At 37.4% G+C, this 19,665-nt stretch overlaps 1 protein-coding gene and 1 long non-coding RNA gene across 2 annotated transcripts in view; both read right to left on the bottom strand.

Annotated features, from left to right (window-relative positions):
• LOC128871863 (uncharacterized) overlaps positions 1–19,665 on the bottom strand; it is a 92,982-nt gene that overhangs the window by 40,702 nt on the left and 32,615 nt on the right. Inside the window, exons 9-10 of the mRNA XM_054113992.1 lie at positions 11,275–11,586; positions 5,268–5,684 (exon numbers count right to left, since the gene is read on the bottom strand). Of these exons, the coding sequence (XP_053969967.1) occupies positions 5,268–5,684; positions 11,275–11,586 (729 nt within the window). The remainder of the gene's footprint in view (positions 1–5,267; positions 5,685–11,274; positions 11,587–19,665) is intronic.
• On the bottom strand, positions 11,845–13,519 carry LOC128871868 (uncharacterized). The gene is made up of 3 exons (XR_008456070.1): positions 13,431–13,519; positions 12,175–13,370; positions 11,845–12,096 (listed from the first exon to the last, which is right to left on the bottom strand). It is a non-coding gene; the product is annotated as an uncharacterized LOC128871868 (long non-coding RNA).

The following is a 19,665-nucleotide window of genomic DNA, read 5'->3' as shown; positions in this document are numbered from 1 at the left end:
AATGAAGATTTAGATTTTTTTGAGGCAGATGGGATAAATGGATTTGATTTGATACTAGGATGGAACGGAATAAAGAAATTGAACGCGGTTATAAATTTGAACAAGATGACATTGGAGGTGTTAAGAAAGTTGGAAATTAGTGAAAAAAATTATGCAAATTACACTATACGGATAGACCCGTATAGAGCAAAAATCGATAGGTTAATGAAGGACAATAATGTCTTAAAACGTTACCCTTCACTACAAGGATTGAAAGTAGCATGCGGACAGATACAAAGGATCCTATATGGACCAAACAATATACAAGTAATGTAAATGACGTAGAATTCATAAATAAGGTAATTGACAAATTATTGAAAGAGGGGAAATACAAAAAAGCTACTGCTTATACAATTCACCCATGTTAACCGTTGTTGTTGTTGTTGTTGAAGTGGTTGAGTATTTTCACTGAAATAATCCTAATTAGTGACCAGCACCGTTTTTTTTGTTTTGTTGTTCTAAGTCAAATCCATTTAGTGAGGTCCAAGTATAGCAGCAAATTCTTTATCTTGATGTCTGAGATCTCATTAATTTGCTGCAGGACAGGCTTACCAAAGGAGCGGAGTCGTGCCCTAGCTAGCCCTGGACATTCACATAAGTAGTGGAAAAGACTTTCCTTCGCACCTTCCGCTTGACAGCTCCTGCAGATAGGATTGAAGGGTAGATTGAGTCTAGCTGCATGATCCCATACTTTCCAGTGGCCTGTAAGGGTTGCAGTGATGCGTGAGATGTTTGGCCGGGAGCATCCTAACAGATCATTCGTCCTTTGGATTTTGTATGACGGCCATGTGTTTTTTCTTGCTTAGTTGCTTCCATCTTCTTTCGGCTAAAGCATGATAGTGTGAAGCAATGGATGCTTTTAATGTGTTGAGTGGGGTGGAGACTGCCACCGTCTCTGCTATTTCTAGTGTCGAGCCTTTTCTTGCTAGCTCATCCGTTATCTCATTACCCCGTATGTTCTTGTGACCGGGAACCCATATCATCATGACTAAGCATTAAGGATGAAATGGAGTTGGAGTCCAAGGCCTTTATAGCTGCTTGACTGTCTGAGATGATAGCTACTCTTGCACCAACTTCCTTGCAGAATTTTAGTGATGTATGCTTCTCTGATCGCTAAGAGTTCTGCCTAGAACACGTTGGCATAGTCAGGAAGACGAATTGACTGGGATAGGTTGAGCGGCTCCGAATGGAAGCCAGCTCCCATACCACAGTTCATCTTAGAACCGTCTATAAAGATTTCGATACCGTATCTTCCAATCACCTTCCCTTTGCTCCATTCGGCTCTCGGTGGTAAACGTATTGTAAAGCCTTTCTTGAAGTTGAAGTTGGGGGCTGTGTAGCCTGATCTGTTTTTGAGCAGCGAGGGTCCCTGTAGGAGGATCTTACTGTGACCGTACGACCTTGTTGTCCAGCTTCCTATGTCTCTGAGTCTCACCGCGCTGCAAGTAACTATTGTTTTAATGTGTAGATCTAATGGTAGCAGAGAGTTAGTACATTGAGCGCATCAGTAAGACTGGTGCTAAGCGCTCCTGTAGTTAAGATACACGCTGTTCTTTGTATCTTGTTCAGCTTAGTTTTGTTGTATTTCTTTTCTGTTGCAGGTCACCAAACTAGTGCCGCATATGTTAGTATTGGCCTTACAATGACTGTATAGGACCAATTGGATAGTTTTGGTTGGAGACCCCATTTTTTACCCAACATTCTCTTACACGTGTAAAGTGCTATATTCGCTTTCTTTACCCTGAACTCTGCGTTGGACTTCCAGCTGAGTTTGGGGTCTAGGATAAAACTTAGGTACTTTCCCTGTTGGGTTAGCGTGAGACTGACGCCGTTTAGTTTTGGGAGATTAAAGTTTGGTTCCTTGGTTTTCTTGGTGAATAGCATAACATTCCTGAGACCATAAGGACTATGTCGTCCGCGTACCCCACTACTTTTATTCCCCTTCGGTTGAAATTGGTAAGGAGGGTGTTAGCGACTAGTAACCACAGCAGAGAGGATATGACTCCTACCTGAGGGGTTCCCCTGTAGACAGAGCTTTTACCGTGCTGCTGCCTACCTCACCTATGTTAACCGTACATAAGAAAGGTATAGAAGAGAGCGGAAAACCCAAAAGACGTAATACCAGACATAAATATTACGCTGTAAAACTTATGTAAAGTCAAATTTTTCACTACACTTGATTTGGAGTCCGGATTTTCATCAAATTAAGATAAAAAGTGACAGAGAGAAAACAGCGTTTTGTGTGAATGGAGGTAAATATGAGTTCAATCGAATGCCTTTCGGATTGAAAAACGCCCATCTATTTTCCAAAGATGTGTGGATGATATCTTGCGCGACTTCATAGGTAAATTCGCATATGTTTACATTGAAGATGTAATCATTTACTCCCCATCCTATGAAGAGCATATGAAACATATCCGAACTATTTTTAACGCATTAAATAATGCCTCTTTAAAAGGGCCCAATGAAAAGTCACAATTTTTCATGGACGAGGTGGAGATAATACTTAGGTTAAAGCGCAATAGAATTTCAACTGATCCGAATAAAATAAAAACGATAGAAAATTACCCAATACCAGAAATCCTCAAAGACCTTAAAGAATTCTTAGGACTTACTGGATACTATACAAAATTCGTAAAAAACTATGCAGCTCTAGCTAAACCCTTAACTTTACATCTTAAAGGAGATAATTCTCATATCGGAAAAAATAAAAGTAAGATCGCAAAAATTTGTTTAGACCAGCCAAATTATGAGAAAGCTTTTGGGGAGCTGTATTGAGTCATTGGGGAGATGTATTGAGTCAAAATGAAAATCCAATAACAATCGCTTACTTACGCCATATCGGAAAAGAATTCCAAATCATAAACTAAAGAGATGGAAACATATTATCGAAGATTATGGAGCAAAAGTCGTGTATAAACCAGGCGCACAGAATGTTGTAGCTGAGGCCTTGTCACGACAAATAATTAACACATCTTCTATAGGTACTGTACACTCATCTGATAGTTCATACAACGACATAATCAAGGCAGTACGCCAACCGCTAAATGCCTGCCGTATCCAAAAGAATTGATACCAAACACACAAAAGAATGAGACAAGTTCGCGTATTATATTTCAAAGTAAAATACGTCACACAATAACCTTTACTGACCAAAATTATCTGATATCCGAATTAAAAAGGTTTTTGCAGCCGAAAGAAATCGCAGCATAGGACGACATAGTAAAAAAATTAGAAGACGCATCGGATAACACATTACAACGTTTAAACCAAGGAACTAGACGCCGAACTTTCAAACAAGGAGACCAGATATTGGTGTTAAGGACTAACATCAGAAGTAAAAGCGATAGTCGTTACAAAAAGTACGTAGTGCGGGAAGATCGTGAGGACACGATTTTAACCAAGGAGGGAAAAGTTATTCACAAAGACAACGTATGGCTAGTAATATCAGACGAAAATGAATTACCTGATATTACTAGCCATGGTCATCATAATCGCAATTCAATCAGAAGGAAACAATAAATTAACAACCAATGATGCATATTTATTTGACGAATTCACATTTGTTTTCTACGTAACTAATTGACAAAAAATTACCACATCATACGAACAAATATTTAATAAGAACTAAAAATCCTATCATTTCTAATTACAAATATCCTATCATAAATAATCATTGTAAACTATTTAAATTCACACCACTTAGAACTAAGCATGTACAAATTTTCACCGATAAGGAAATTGCCCTTTGCAACAACATTGAATAATTGCAAAAATTATTTAGGCAAGAATAAGGAACAAGCATCAATTCGATATAAATCGGGACGATTTAATTTAGGAAGAGGAGATTTAAGGAATGATTTCATTCACAAATAATAAATACAAATATCATAGTTAAGTAAATTCTAAGTATAATCATGCGGGGCTGAACAAATCCAAACATATTTTGAGAATACCAAAAGATAAACACAAGGAGTTCTCTGTATGACGCGATGTTTGAATTTGGTATCCCCGCAAAACTAATACGGCTTTGCAAGATGACGTTGCTCAACACCAGCAGCCCCATCAGAATTGGGATGGACCTCTCCGAGCCGTTTGACACCAAACGAGGTTTCAGATAGGGTGACTCGCTGTCGTGTGACTTCTTTAACCTGATGTTGGAGTGCATCGTACGAGCCGCAGAACTTAATCGCTCAGGCACAATATTTTATAAGAGCGTACAATTGTTAGCGTATGCCGATGATATTGACATCATCGGCCTTAACAACCGCGCTGTTAGTTCTGCCCTCTCCAAACTAGATAAAGAGGCAGAACGAATTGGTCTGGTGGTGAACGAGGACAAAACGAGGTACCTCCTCTCTTCAAACAAACAGTCGGCGCACTCGCGTATCGGCACCCACTGTTGACAGTTATAATTTTGAGGTTGTAAAGGACTTCATTTATTTAGCAACCAGCATTAACAACGATAACAATGTCAGCCTCGAAATCTAACGTAACTCTCTTGCCAACAAGAGCTACTTTGAACTAAGTAGGCAGCTGAGCAGTAAAGTCCTCTCTCGACGAACAAAACTAACACTCTACAAGGTTCTCATCATGCCCATCCTAACGTATGGCGCAGAAGCCTGGACGATGACAACATCCGATGAAGCGAAGCTAGGTGTGTTTGAGAGAAAGATTCTCCGTAAGAATTTTGGACCTTTGTACGTTGGCAACGGCGAATATCGCAGGCGATGGAACGATGAGCTGTATGAGCTTCACGACGACATAGACATAGCGCAGCGAATAAAGATTCAGCGGCTACGTTGGCTGGGTCATGTCGTCCGAATGGATACAAACGCTGCGGCTTTGAAAGTATTCGATGCGGTACCAGCAGGTGGTGGCAGAGGAAGAGGAAGGCCTTCTCTGCGTTGGAAAGATCAGGTGGAGAAGGACTGGGCTTCACTTGGTATGTCCAATTGGCGCCGGTTAGCACGAGAAAGAAAGGTCTGGCGCGCTTTGTTAAACTGGGCCAAAATCGCGGAAGCGGTTATAGTGCCAATTAAGAAGAAGAAGAAAAGATAAAAATATGTATTTTAAGAATAACAAGAGATAAACATGTTTTTCCTAAACATCAATCAAAGAAACTAATATACATATGCATGCACTCTAAGTCTAAAATACTTTTAAATACAGAAAGAAACCAATTCTGCGTCTATTAGAGAATCCTAAAGATGAGAAATATTTCTTACCTAGTAAAAGCATAATAAGCAACAATATGCAAGCGTTTTTAATTAAAAAGAAAATCCCATCGATACCATTTTCCCGGAAATCTTTTCCGTCGCTGAAAGCAGTGATACATGAATCACTTTCTAAATTTTCATCATATGAACAGTTTAGAAGCATTCCTGCCTTCCGTTTTTCGTCATACTCCATTTTTTGACAATTGTTAAAATTTACATGTGTTTCCAGCTTTGCTGTACAATGACATTTACATTCCCAAATACAGAAACAACGCCTTTCTGTTTCAACAGCAAGCGTTCTCAAAGCGATTACTATAACTTTTTCTATGCCGGCATGGTCTAATTTATTTTTGGATGAATATGTTACTGGTTTACTTTGTTGAGCCCAATGTGTGTTCGTTTTCATTTCGCTAACCTTAGCCACAACTGAAAAGTAAAACAAACATTATTGAATTTTGGTTTTACATATGAAAAAAATTTAAAAACATTTTGTAAATATAAGAAAATGTGATTTTCTATATAACTACAATATTTATATATAATTATGTACTTGTTAGCAGTCGAATCTTTTAAAAACAGATACTGTTCTTTATTTGCTAGTTGTGCGTATGGTGCTTAAAAATCTGACTATTGTTTTTAATTTGCATTGATTTGAATTTATCAGCTGTGAATAAAGATTTTTTCGTACAATCATTTAAACTCAGGGCTTGCTATAATAAAGGGTTTTTCAATAAGGGCGGGTAGATGTTGAAATGGAATAAAATGGCGTTTGCTGTGTGGCAAGTAGCGCCGTCCTGCTGGAACCACATGTCGTCTAGGTCCATATGGTTCAATATGGGCCATAAGAAATTGGAAGGGCCACCACGTCTACCGAAAAATGGGCGCAATGCGCGCAACGTTTGCGTTAATGAACACTCATTTTGATAATAAAGTTTTATCATTTGAACGTGCTGTTCAATCGTGTAACTTGCCATGATGATTTGGCATAAACAACTGAATAATAAACAAAAGATTTGACAGATGTCACCAAAACAAAATGGCTGCCACAGGGCGCCAAAATCGACCCGCGCCAATTGAAAACCCCTTTATTTCGTGCATTTTTTATTGATGGGATAACCCCATATGAGAGGGCAAAAAGGAATGGATTTGAAATTTTTAATATGTAGTACGATATGTCGAAGGCGTAACCTTGTTTTAAGAGGCGGCAACTTTATTTTACATCATTAGTGTATGATTCTGCGTGCACTTGCCACAGCAACTAAAACCATCACCATTCACGACTGTTGCTATTCTGTCCCGCACTTAGAAGACATATTTACATACACATGTATGTGGCAGGCATTTGCCATGGTTGGTTCAACAAATATTTTTCTTAGGATAGCTCAGACGCATGAGGGAAGATGTAGTGGGCTCGCTTTATGAATGAACGAGCCTTGCTTTGGCACATTCTCTCTGGCGTTTACGAACGAAATATCTGTGACATTTGGGATGCCATTTCCGTTGATATTAGGGACGACTGAGATGACATTTGCGTCGACATTTGTTATATTGCAGCCATAATCACATTCATGTCTATTCCTGGTGGCGGTCCTGTATTCTCTGCCTTCTCTTCCAATTTGGTCAATAGTTGTTCAGCTTCCAGTTGGAACACATATTCGTCTACATCGCCGCCCTTCCTCGCGCAGCCGTGATTGTAATTCTGCTTTGTTTTCAGAAGTTGACAAGTCACGTTGCCCCAAGTGTTTCATAAGTTCACTCAACTTGCCATTTTTATTTTTAGCATCCTGTTTAATGGAACCTTATTCAACAATTCCTATTGTGAAACCAATTGCTGCGAAATCGTCCAATAGTTCCTCTGAGTTCGGTCACTGGATTGCTAAATAAAAGTCACAAACTAATGTCACTACAACTTGTTGTAATTTAATTTGAACATTTAATCGTTTTAGTTTAGGTTTACACGTTCATTCGCCTAACTTCAGACTGATAACTTTGTGCGCGTGAACCGCTGCTTATATACAAGTGCTTAATAACTATCGTAATTTCTAGATGTGGCAACTTCTGCCTTGCTCTGAAGGTGAATTCATGCTTTTGTTTCAGTTTCTCACTCAATTGATTTTTGTTGCCAGTCGGTTAGCAAACTTTCGTGTTTTGTCACAATATTTTATTTCCTTAAATTTTATGAAAAGAAGCATAAAGAGGAGCAACAATGGCTTTTCTCGTATACAGAGTAAACGACCCACAGCGACTAAATTTAAAATATTAGAAAAATAAGGGAAATGGATGGATTTTGCTAAAGGTGTATTCCTTAGTGAAAACCTTAGTGTGTTCCTCCCGGAAGTCAAATTGGTTTTTTTCATAGATTTTTAGTTTTCGATGAAATTAAGCTTAAACTGCATAGTAGAAATTTTTTTTTGCAATATCTTCTTCTTAATTGGTGCGATAACCGCGTACGCGATTTTGGCCCAGTTTAACAAAGTGTACCAAACGTTTCTTTCTCGTGCTAACCGGCGCCAGTTGGACACACCAAGTGAAGTCAAGTCCTTCCCCCTTACCAATCTTTTGAACGCAGAGGAGGCCTTCCTCTTCCTCCGCCACCACCAGCTGGTACCGCATCGAATACTTTCAGAGACGGAGCGTTTGTATCCATTGGGACGAAATGACCCAGTCAACGTAGCCGCTGGATCTTTATTCGCTGCGCTATGTCTATATCATGGTAAAGCTCATACAGCTCATCGTTCCATCGCCTGCGATACTCGCCGTCGCCAACGTGGAAAGGTCCAAAACTTTTCCGCATAATCCTTATCTCAAACGCTTCGAGCGACGAAGAAGACTTTGAAAACCTCGAAATCATAACTGTCAACAGTGACGTGGGTGCTGATACGCGAGCGCGCCGACTGTTTGTTTGATGACAGGAGGTACTTCGTTTTGTCCTCGTTCACCACCAGACCCATTCGCTTTGGCTCTTTATTTTTTGAAAAGGCAGAACTAACAGCGCGGCTGTGAAGGCCAATGATGTCAATATTTAGTTTCGCGGGGATACTACAATATATTCAGACATCACGGCATTAGGTAACTCCCTTTCGTACTGCCTAATGCAGCTTTGAAGTCGACGAAAAGATGGTGTGTGTCGGTTCCCCTTTCATGGGTATTTTCCAAGACTTGGCGTATTGTGAATATCTGGTCGATGGTGGACTTTCCAGGTCTGAAGACACACTGATAAGGTCCAACCCGTTGGTTGATGGTGGGCTTCAGCCTTTTACACAATACGCTTGCTAGAAACTTATAGGCGATATTTAGAAGACTAATCCCGCGATAATGGCAGCCGTAGCCAAATGGGTTGGTGCGTGACTACCATTCGGAATTCACAGAGAGAACGTCGGTTCGAATGTCGGTGAAACACCAAAATTAAGAAAAAGATTTTTCAAATAGCGGTCGCCCCTTGGCAGGCAATGGCAAACCTCAGAGTGTATTTCTGCCCTGAAAAAGCTCCTCATAAAAATAACTGCCGTTCGGAGTCGGCTTGAAACTGTAGGTCCCTCCATTTGTGGAACAACATCAAGACGCACACCACAAATAGGAGGAGGAGCTCGGCCAAACACCCAATTATATATATATATATAGTCCCGCGATAATTGGCATAGATTACAGTATCACCCTTCTTATGTATTGGGCACAGCGCACTTAAATTCCAATTGGCGGTCATGCTTTCAGCCGACCATATTTTGCATAGGAGCAGATGCATGCACCTTACCGGCTCCTCGCAGCCATGTATAATGGCTCCGCCGGCAGTCCGCGTTATCGGTATTCTCACCTCATCATGATCCCATAATTTAAGTATGCTCTGGATGTCAGTCACCAGATCGCCGTCTTTGCTCTTGCAGGAAAACGCCCCGGTCTTAAAATATTCTGTAACCCGCCGAACTTCCTGGTAGAATTTTCGGGCGTTTTTCCTATTGGCCAACATTTCAAGCTCTTCGCACTCACGTATTTCGGCCTCACGTTTTTTCTTTCTGATAATACGTCTCTCTTCCTTTCTTAGCTTTCGGGAGCGAGCTAAGTCCTCGTATCGTATGTATATCTAAATCTGGTGCTGCAGACTACTATGTTTCGTTTCCCGGCGAAGTCGATCAGCCTCTGTACGATACCGGATATTTCGTTGTGCAGGCTGAATTTTTCGACTTGGGACCAAAAATTCCCTCATTCCCCACCCTGGCGTTGAAGTCACCAAGCACGACTTTTATGTCGTGCGGGGACAACGCTCATAGAAGGAATCTTTGTTCGCATCATCCTTCTCTTCCGTCGGGGCGTAGGCACAAATGAGCGGGATGTAAAAAAATTTCCCGTTAATGCGGGTTACTGCGAGACGCTCGTCCAATGGAGTGAACGGCAATATTTGGTGTCGAAGTCTCTCTCCTACACCAAATTCAACACCGAATTTGCGCTCCTTGACATGGCAGCTGGCACTTCGCAAGGTTCTAAGTCATTCTTGCATTGCCCCGTCCATCGCATCTCTTGAATGGCAGGGATGTCAGCCTTTACTCTCACGAAGACATTAACCAAAAGGCAGAGCCGCCTTTCCCATTAAGAAACCGGATATTCCAGATGCATGTCCTCAAATCATAGTTCTTAGTTCGTATGCAGAGGTCGTCATCAGTATAGGAAGTTCTCATCCGAGGCTTTGTTGCGGTTTTCATTGGGGAAGATTTTTACGTGGCGGGTCCCAAACCCAGCACACAACCAGCTATCCTCACCTTGGCTCGCTCCCGAATGGGTGTTCGGAAGTTATCCAGAGGATACTTGGGCTAATTCCGGAAGTTGTGAGCTGCTTGAACCATTTGTAGAAGAATCGTTCTGGCCACTCTCAAGTGAATGGCGATCAGTAACTTTCCTGCGTGGACTTCTACATATGGAACCATCCTTTTTACCATATACCATATTTTAATTTTTATTTTTACATTAGTTCAAGTGCTTGATAAAAAATATAATGATCTTACTGATTGTCAGTAAAGCACTCGATTGTAGTAAAGCAAACCAAAATTATAAATAATGAATTCTGTCTTAAAACCCATGCCGAAATAATTTTCCATAAATCATTTTTAGCTACGACGCGCCTGCAATTTATCGTTTAAAATTGTAAGTTGATAAAAAAATCATAAATAAATTTAAACAATTTTTTAAAATTGTATAAACGTAAATTCATCAATAGCAGTAGTTCAATTAAATTCCTTCTATCGTATATAAATTAGATGTAGAACGAAGGTTTTGAAGTTGGTGGTGCCAATTATTTGGAATGGAAGAAGATATTGAATACAATTAAAATGATGTAGCACAATGAAATATTTCATCGGTTTAGGGCCAATAGCTATTCTTTAAGTTAAGTTAAGACTTTTAATCTCCTCAAGAAGGCTAATTCGGAATAATTGTGAACCCTTTTTTTTAGGTTTAGAATGGTCAAGGGGCGTGGAAGGTTTACATTTTTTGGAAAATTTGTTTACATTTCAATTTTTTTTAGTATGATTTTCCTTCAAATAATATTTTAAAACCTTCAATTGCACTTGAATTCATTTTTGTCAATTTTCCCTAACTTGGGCAATTAACCGGAAACTTATTGGCTATTAAACAGCCATCAATACTACTGATAGCCAAAGGCTAGTATATAGAAATGTCTGTCTGCTTCAGAAGTTCCGTATTCGGTAGGCTTTTCAATTCATAGAATAAATAGTAACTAGCTTGTTCTGCAGATTACGCCTTTAAAGGAATGGTATTTGACCGGTATTTTTGCAATCAAATCTGGTGGTTTCAGACACAGCAACTACTTTATTCAACAAAAGATAACTGAAGACGTTTTGTTTTTATTTTTGAAGATACAGTTGCATGCATGTTTTTATTCCCAAAATTGTGAGAAAAATGTGACGGTGCGTATTTACGAAAAACACAAGAGTTACTACTATGATATGAAATATACATGTATATATATACAATAGTTATTAACGAATACATGAAAATAAGTTTTTACCGTCACAATTGAATTTTCTACGTTTTTGTTGAGTATCAATTAGTAATGGGAAGAAAAAGGTAATGGTCTCGCCAACGTATGGTAGTAAATTTTTCATGACATTTGATTTGGCAACAGCCCATGGTACTCCGCAGTTACTCACATATATTGAATATGTTTTGGCTACTAAACTTTCGTTAATAACATCTATAGAAATTTGGAGAACATCTTTGGCTGTTGCATCCGTAATGATTCTTGCTATTTTCAATTTAGAGTTTTTTTGATGAATGATAACATTTTCTTCAAAGGGTATCTTTATTTTGATGCTGTATCCTGCAACGGATGAAGGAATTTTTGTTAATGAGAACATATACTCCTATAAGTTGGGGTGTCCCTTATATGACACACATTTTTTTTCTAATTTGGAACATTTTCTACTAATGCTATAGGTAAGATACTCAAATATAGAATTTCATATTTCTAACATAATTGCAACCAGTTCAGACTGAGTTCCAAAGCTTAGTAAAAATTGTGTTTTGTCCTGAAATTAAGTGAATAAAAGTAAAAAGACGATTAGATGAACGTCAATATTTAATTAAAAACATAAAGGTGATAAAAGACATAAAGCTGATGATAAAAGTCCTTTAAAATCTTGCATTAGTTTAATAGCCCTTTCAGCAGTATCATTCATAACTCAAAAATGCCTTATTCTTCTTTTAGCTTAAAGAAAAGCAACATTATTATTCCAAAAAAATACATCTTCGTTTAGAAAACTGTCGTCGATTTGCAGCCGTGATAGAAATTGTTTGCTCTTCTCCAATATGAAATCATCCAGTGTTTTATCTGAAAACAAAAGAAAAAATAAATAACAAAACTAAATAAACAAACGATTTAATGTCACAAAAAGTCAATTTAACTTACCATAAAATTTTGAGTCAGTTCTTCCTTGGACGGGTCATAGCGTTTGCTAAAATCTGACGTTGTGTCCCTGTTGCAATCATTTTCTTTTTGGGTTGGTTATTAACTTCATCAAGCAGTGATAGAATAACTGCCTCTAAACACAAATACCACACGTGATGACTAAACTTGTTTAAAGAAGCTCTATAAATTGTTGCGTCAACTTTTCCGTACTCTTTTAAAATCTTCAAGAAGTACAAATCTTGGTTAGGTGCTTTGGTCACCACTATTTTAACATACAACATCACAACAAATATGCAAACATCTTGTAGAGCCTTTTTGTCCTGCATTGTGACTGAAGTAAACATATTTTTAAAGAATATGGCCCCTATTATGAGTTGCATTCGATCTTCGATATTCGTTGGTTGTCGAAGATCGAAAATCGAATGTCAATTTGGTATTATGAGCGGTGCAACGCTGTCGAAATTTTCGTTGTATACCGAATTTAGAGTCGAATGCAATTTTGCTTTCGATTGTGTAGCGTGTTGTGGGAAAACTTGTTAAAATGTAAGTTGTTTGCGATTATTTATTGTTTTATAGTAACCAAATAATAAATATATACTAATTTTGTTAATATTATGCAGGAATATGTTAATATATGTTAATATTTTGCGAGGAATTTACAACGGAGCTGAATTGCTTGGGACCACCAGTTAGAACGGCAGCAAAATGGATTAAGGTTAATAATGTTTTTTTTTGTGATGTTTATAGAAATACATTTTTATTTTTTTATTATTTTCCCTTGGCAGGTATGGGCTGAAATACGTAGAGGAACTGAAATACATATTTTTTTCGAATGACGAATAATTGAATAAAGAAAATTTATAACAAAAATAAAACAGAAACTGTGGCGTAAAGGTTTCTATTTAATACTTTTTAGATTTTTGCTGCTATGTTTTCTGCTTCTCCGTTATTTGGCTCCACTTCAATATCTTCAGCATCATCGTTGAGGGTCTCATCGGATAACTCTTCATCCGGAAGTTGAACATTATAAAACAAGCAAATGTTGTGCAAAGCTGCACACACATTAATAATTTGTTTTGCTTTTTTTGGAGAATAGTGAAGAGCTCTTGGCTCGGGTGCTCTGCTGCAACTGGTTTTTTGTACTGGATAGTAGGTTCATAAACGGCTCTTTAGATAATCTAAAGTTCTTTAAAAAACTGTAAGGAAATTTCTGTAATATTATGTACGTCAACACATTTTGAAAATACTAAACTTACTCAGTGGAAGCCATTTCAAGGGGGTTGGATGCGCCCCTCAGCTGTTTTCTACATCTAGCTAGTTCCACTAATCTTTCATCGAGCGTTGAATCGTCGAACTCCATTTTCACAAAAAATACTTTTTTTTAACTTTTAAAATTGTTGTTAGCAAAGAATTTCAACACAATCGGTTTTTCTTTTATTTTGATTTGCTGTATCAGCTGAGAAAAATTATCTATTGTAAATGCATCGAGCGATCGAAATTCACAATAGTCTTATTCTTCAACGAATGAGCACCATAATACCAAATGAAAATTCGTTCGATCAGCACTTTCGACTATAGTCGAAGATCGAATGTTGCTCATAATAAGGGCCTATATCACTCTCCCCACCCAACGTGCCTGAGGAAGGCCTTAGTTTTAAATGTTCTTTCATGATATTAAGAGATGGTTCAGTGCTACTAGAATCTAAGTTTTTCCAATTTTCCCTGAACTTCTTGAACATCGGAATAATTTGCTTAATCTTGGTTGCGGCTATAGAACGGTTGCGGGGAGAGTCCTGTATACAATCCGATAATGAAATCCGTTGCTTCAATTTCGAAATGACAATTTTTCTCAAAATTATTTTCCAAAATGTTCCCTTTATATACATATGTACATATTCATGATTCAATTATAAAAGGTTTGCTCAGTAAGCAGCTTTCTCGTTTCCTCTTGACAAATCGCCTCCCTTAGCAAGGCACTGGGTTGCTAATTCTAGAAATTTAGAGTAAAAGTGGAGGAAAAATAAAATATGTAGGAAAAACATTTCGCTTTCAGAAGGATGTGCTTATGGGCAAGAACTTGCTCGATACGTCTAGGATTAATATGAACACGACATGGAGTACATCCGGACATACCGCTTAAATAAGGTTATCATAGGGGGCAATGAGCGTGAAAGATGGACATTTTGACAATCTGAGGCCATTGCCTTTCAAATATAGGCTGCGAAAGTGCTCACTAGATTGTTTTAAAAATATATAACTTACTAACAAGGGTTCATTTTATAATTTGTAATTACTCACAGCCTCCGAACGGCATATGGTTTTTTATGAAGAGCTTTTTCATGACAGAAATACACTCAGGGTTTACCATTGTCTGTCGAGGGGCGAAAGCTAACAATATCTTCTATCATTTGGTATTTCGTGCCCGGGGTTTCGAATCCGTGCACCTCCGAATGGTAGTCACGCACCAACCCATTCGGCTATGGCGGCCACCGAATAATTATTCATTTAAATAAGTACGATTAGGAATATAAGAGTATTTAGAATATAAGAATAATCATGACTTGGCGGGTCAAGACTGCAAACTTGTGTGGGCAAAGCATAGTGAAATAAGGCATGAGTATGTGTAAAGTTTGTTTTTAGTCAACTAAATTTATAATAAATCCATTTCTTCTATGCAAGTATTCATTAGGGTCATAATGCTTAGGTAACACAATAGCGTCATTTTGGCGGAACTTCGCGAACAGATTTGAGTTTAAAAATTAGTTCATAAAATATTATTCTGGGACTATATTTATTTATAATTTAAGTAGTTTTTACCGAAAAGGTATTTAATTCTTCCACTTTCTTCGCCCTTCTTAAATGCAACCTTTTGTAAGGGAGTGTCAGAATTCTAATGTCACAAGTGAGCAAACCTTTAATAATTGAATCATGGTACATATTTCTTTTCAATCAAAGCCTACTTATTTTCACAGAAAATTATAACAAATAACATGAGTTGAAAAACATTAAAGTGTTTATAATAAAAACATATCTCCCAAAAGTGGTAAGTTCTATGCATGTATATAGGAGAACAAAGGACTTATTTTAATCGAATACAATAATTGGACTCAACACTTGGTTTTAAAGCTTTTAGGACCAATTCATAACCATGATGAGGACAGGCGAAAAGCAGCAATTCTCTTCCAAAAGTTTACTCCAAAATAGCCCGAGCTCCATTGAGACGGTCAGTATTGGAAATTGTTATGTCGCAGCACATTATTTGTACTTTATCGTGAAGTACAGTTAGAAACATAAATAAGTATACAGGAGCCTGATTTATGGAATTGTTTGACGCTAACGCTTTCCTTAATATGTAATCAAAATATTTTACACATGGTAATTGAGTACTGGGATAAGCTTTCATATGCGCCTTAATTTAGCTGTAAATTTTAGGTACCGTTATCCACGCTTTGCTTTGTCTTTGATGCCAGCGAAATTTATATCACAAAAGTTGGTATACAGCAAACGATTGTTCAGTTAGCATAACATATATTTTTACGCATTGACTAAAAAACTTAAAACTATTAAAAGGAAATAATTAAAGTGAGTATAAAAATTTATGGAAGGACGTTTGGTATTAATTTTTGCGACATTTTTAGTAATGGCACCAAGAGGAAAAGAGCTTTCTGATGATTTAAAAAAACTGATTATAAAATATCACAAGGAACATAAATCATTGCGAGAAATCGGTCGTTTGATAGATAGGAGTTTTGCTACAGTTCAAAAGATTGTGAATAAATATAAAAGTGCGGGAAGCACCACTAATAAAGAGCGTTGTGGGCGTCCGCCGCTCTTAAGTCCCAGAGAAAAAAGCGTAGTCTACGGAAAATCAGGACAAACCCCAAAATAAGTGCACCCAAAAAGAAATCTGAAGTTGAAAATGAGACTGGAAAACAAATTAGCAGCCAAAGTATTCGCCGGGTTTTGCATAGTACTAGTTATCATGGGAGCAATGTTAGGAAAAAAACCCTTCGTGAGTAGTGTCAATCGGAATAAACGGATTTCATTCGCCAAAGATCATTAAAAATATGACCAAACGTTTTGGAACCAAGTCATATTTTCTGATGAGTGTAAGTTAAGTATCTGTGGATCTGATGGCCGTGAAAAAGTTTGGAGAAAAGTTAACGCGGAATTGGATCCAAACAATATGACCGGCACTGTGAAACATGGAGGGGGCGCTGTGATGGTTTGGGGTTGTATGGCTGAGAACGGGGCTGGAAACTTGATATTTATCGAAAATATTATGGACCGATAAGGTTATTTAAATATTTTGAAAAATAATTCAAAAGAAAGCGCCACAGTCCCCGAACACCAACCCAATCGAACATTTATGGGAACATTTGAAGCGGCAAATACGTAAACATCCGATTAGAAATAAGGAACAACTGAACAACGTCCTTCAAGAGGAATGGAATAAAATACCACCACCTGTAACTGAAAACTTGGTGAAATCAATGCCATCACGACTTAAAGCGATTGTAAAGTCTAATAGGTAACCTACCAAATACTAGGATTTGATTTTAATTATGTTTTTGATTTCAAAAATTAATAATATGATGAACTGTATACTTACTTTTGAGACATGAATTTTTATAAAGTTTAATATAAAAAGCTATAATTTTGTCATTGTTTGGATTAAATATGATTTTTGTATTTCATCCAGGTAAATAAAACACAATTTTGTTAAAACTTAGGTTGTTTGAAGGAATCGATTGGGGGAAAATTGAAAACGTGTCCGGTGTATACTTACATCTGTTACTAACTGTATATGAATATGCGTATGTGTATTATTCAGAACAGACATGTTTTTAAAACGCTCTTGAAAAAAATAGCTTATATTTATATTTAAAATTAATTCCCAAACTAAATCGGTCGTGTTTCACTTTAAGTGCGATTGGTTTGTTATATTTATATTATTAACAAATCATCTAAAGTAAACAAAAGTAAAACAAAAAAGTAAACTAAAGTTCTCCGCGGACAGTGCGTGTTCGCCCAGCCAGTAATGATGGGAGCAGCAATATCGTAGCTTTCTGCAACGTGAAGAACAACGGGGATACAATTTCCACGCTTGCAAGTAGAATTAATGCAACCGAAATTGTCCCTCTCTTGTAAGCCAACGGAAAAACTACTGATCAAACTATGAGTACACTAAATACACAAGACTCAACAGAGGGAATCAGCAAATGAGTGGTCGAAGCAAAATTTTTCTCTAAGCATTATTCGAAGCAAGTTATTAGATGCAAACAATTTTCATGTTGTCGCTATTAAGAAAGGCAACATACATGGCACTAAAATCCAAATTTATGAGGAAGCAAATTTTGGAAAGATAGTAAACAATTTCGACAAAATGCAAGTGTTAAAAAAAAGTGCGTGTGGCGTAGTACTCATAACAGAAATCAACTTTCAAGGCAGGCAAAGAAAGAGGGAGGGACCCGAGAGAGAATGAGAGAGAGAGAGAGAATGAGAGAGAGAGAGAGAAAGAATATATATATAAATAAATTCACAACATTTGCAGATTACAGGGAATAATATATGTATGCATTTTCTAGATAGTATAAAACTTTGAAATTTAGAATAAATCAAAGAAAACTTCAAAGAAACGTGTTTGCATATATGGGACAACTAAGTTCAATTGCATCTTTATTAAATATACATAGTGTTACACGCATATGTATGCACTGAAGCAACCGTGATCTACCTCTCGAGCATTGCCTTATCATATTTCATGCAATAATTAGGGAGTAAATATCCTAATGATAAAATTTCTGCCTAACAAATGCTACAACAATTATATTGTGCATATGCATGTACACACTTGATGCCCTAGCCCAGGCGTCTCCAAACTACGGCCTTGGATTAATTTTATTTGTAGCAATTATTAAAAGAGATTTAAGATGCTGATCGGTTAATTTAGATCTGTAAGCATTCTTTGTGTATTTCATCTTGGAAAACGTTTTCTCACACAAGTACGTAGTACCAAAAACAGAAACAACCCACGAGCAAATTTATGCAAATTATTAAACTATGCCAGTGGAAGACTCTTATAAAAATCCAACATAGATGAATTTTGATATTTGTTCTTAAACATATCACTACACTGTAAATCAATAATTTCCATTTGGATTTCCGGAGCCAGGGTTTCAATGTCAGAACCAAACGGATTTTGAAAAAGCTTAATTTCATTCGCAATGGCATGAAAGTCTGAGAAACAAATATCGAAATTATTGTTCAAAGTAAAGAGTGATTTTTAAGAGCGATGGGAAAGTTCTTCAAAAAAACACACGTGAAATTCAGAAAAATGCATGCAAATTTTATTTAACTCGATAGTACAGTCCATATAATTTAATGTTTGAAGATTATTTCATCCAAATGTTGACCGCGACTGCGCTTCAAATGGTCCATCCGCTTAGTCCAATTTTGGCATACTCTTTCCAATTAAAATGTTCACCGATCTCGCCTCTCAACAAATCCATTGTTACGCGTGCTGTGTGGCATGTGGCACCGTCTTGCTGAAACCAAATGTCATGTAAGTCAAGCTCTTGCATTTTGGGCAAAAAAAAGTTTAATATCATTTCACGGTAGCGCTCACCATTCACAGTTACGTTACGATTTGCAGCATCTTTGAAGAAGTACGGTCCAATGATATCTCCAGCCCATAAACCAAACTGTGGCTCTTTCTAGATACATTTGATCCAAAAATGAGCTTCGCTGCTGAACACAATTTTTCGATAAAAAAGTGGATCTTCGGCCAACTTTCCAAGAGCCCATTCACCAAAAGTTCTGCGTTGCGGTAGGTCGTTCGGCTTCAATACTTTCACCAGCTGTATTTTGAAAGGCTTTCGCAAAAGGCCCAATTGCTGCGAACGGCGATGAATCGATAATTGATGGTCATCATTAACACTGGCCGATACAGCTGCGATATTTTCTTCAGTTCGCACTCTACGTAAGCGTGTTGTAATGTAAATTTGGTTCTAAATTTAGTCACAATAGCTCGAATAGCCGTTTTAGTGGGTCGATTAAACTGACCATCAAATGAAAGAAACGCGCGATGAACTTTCTTAACAGAACACGCATTTTTATAATAAAATTCAATGATTTGCAAGAGTTGTTCGTTTGTAAGACGATTCATGGTTAAATTATAGACCAAACTGAAGATGTTTGACAGTGACACAAAACACGAAACGTGCGTCAGCTATTTAAACCAACTGTTTAAAAAGATAATAGCTAAAAAATCACCCTTTATTTACAGTTTCGACTGCAAAATCGACGGGAAATTCTGTCTCTGTAGTGTGGCTGAATATTTCATATGTTTTAAATTTTGTGAAACATTTTTTACGTAATTGCGATTGAAATAGTATTATTTTCTGCCTGAACGATTTGATATTGGTGTATAAATCAGAGAGAAGCTAATTTTCTCCTTGCAATCTCAAACTCAGTTCATTCATATAATTT

The sequence above is a fragment of the Anastrepha ludens genome, chromosome 2 (genome assembly GCF_028408465.1).
Source record: "Anastrepha ludens isolate Willacy chromosome 2, idAnaLude1.1, whole genome shotgun sequence".
Taxonomy (NCBI): domain Eukaryota; kingdom Metazoa; phylum Arthropoda; class Insecta; order Diptera; family Tephritidae; genus Anastrepha; species Anastrepha ludens.
The sequence above is the reverse complement of the archived record's forward strand: the minus strand, read 5'-3'. Positions and strand labels throughout refer to the sequence as shown.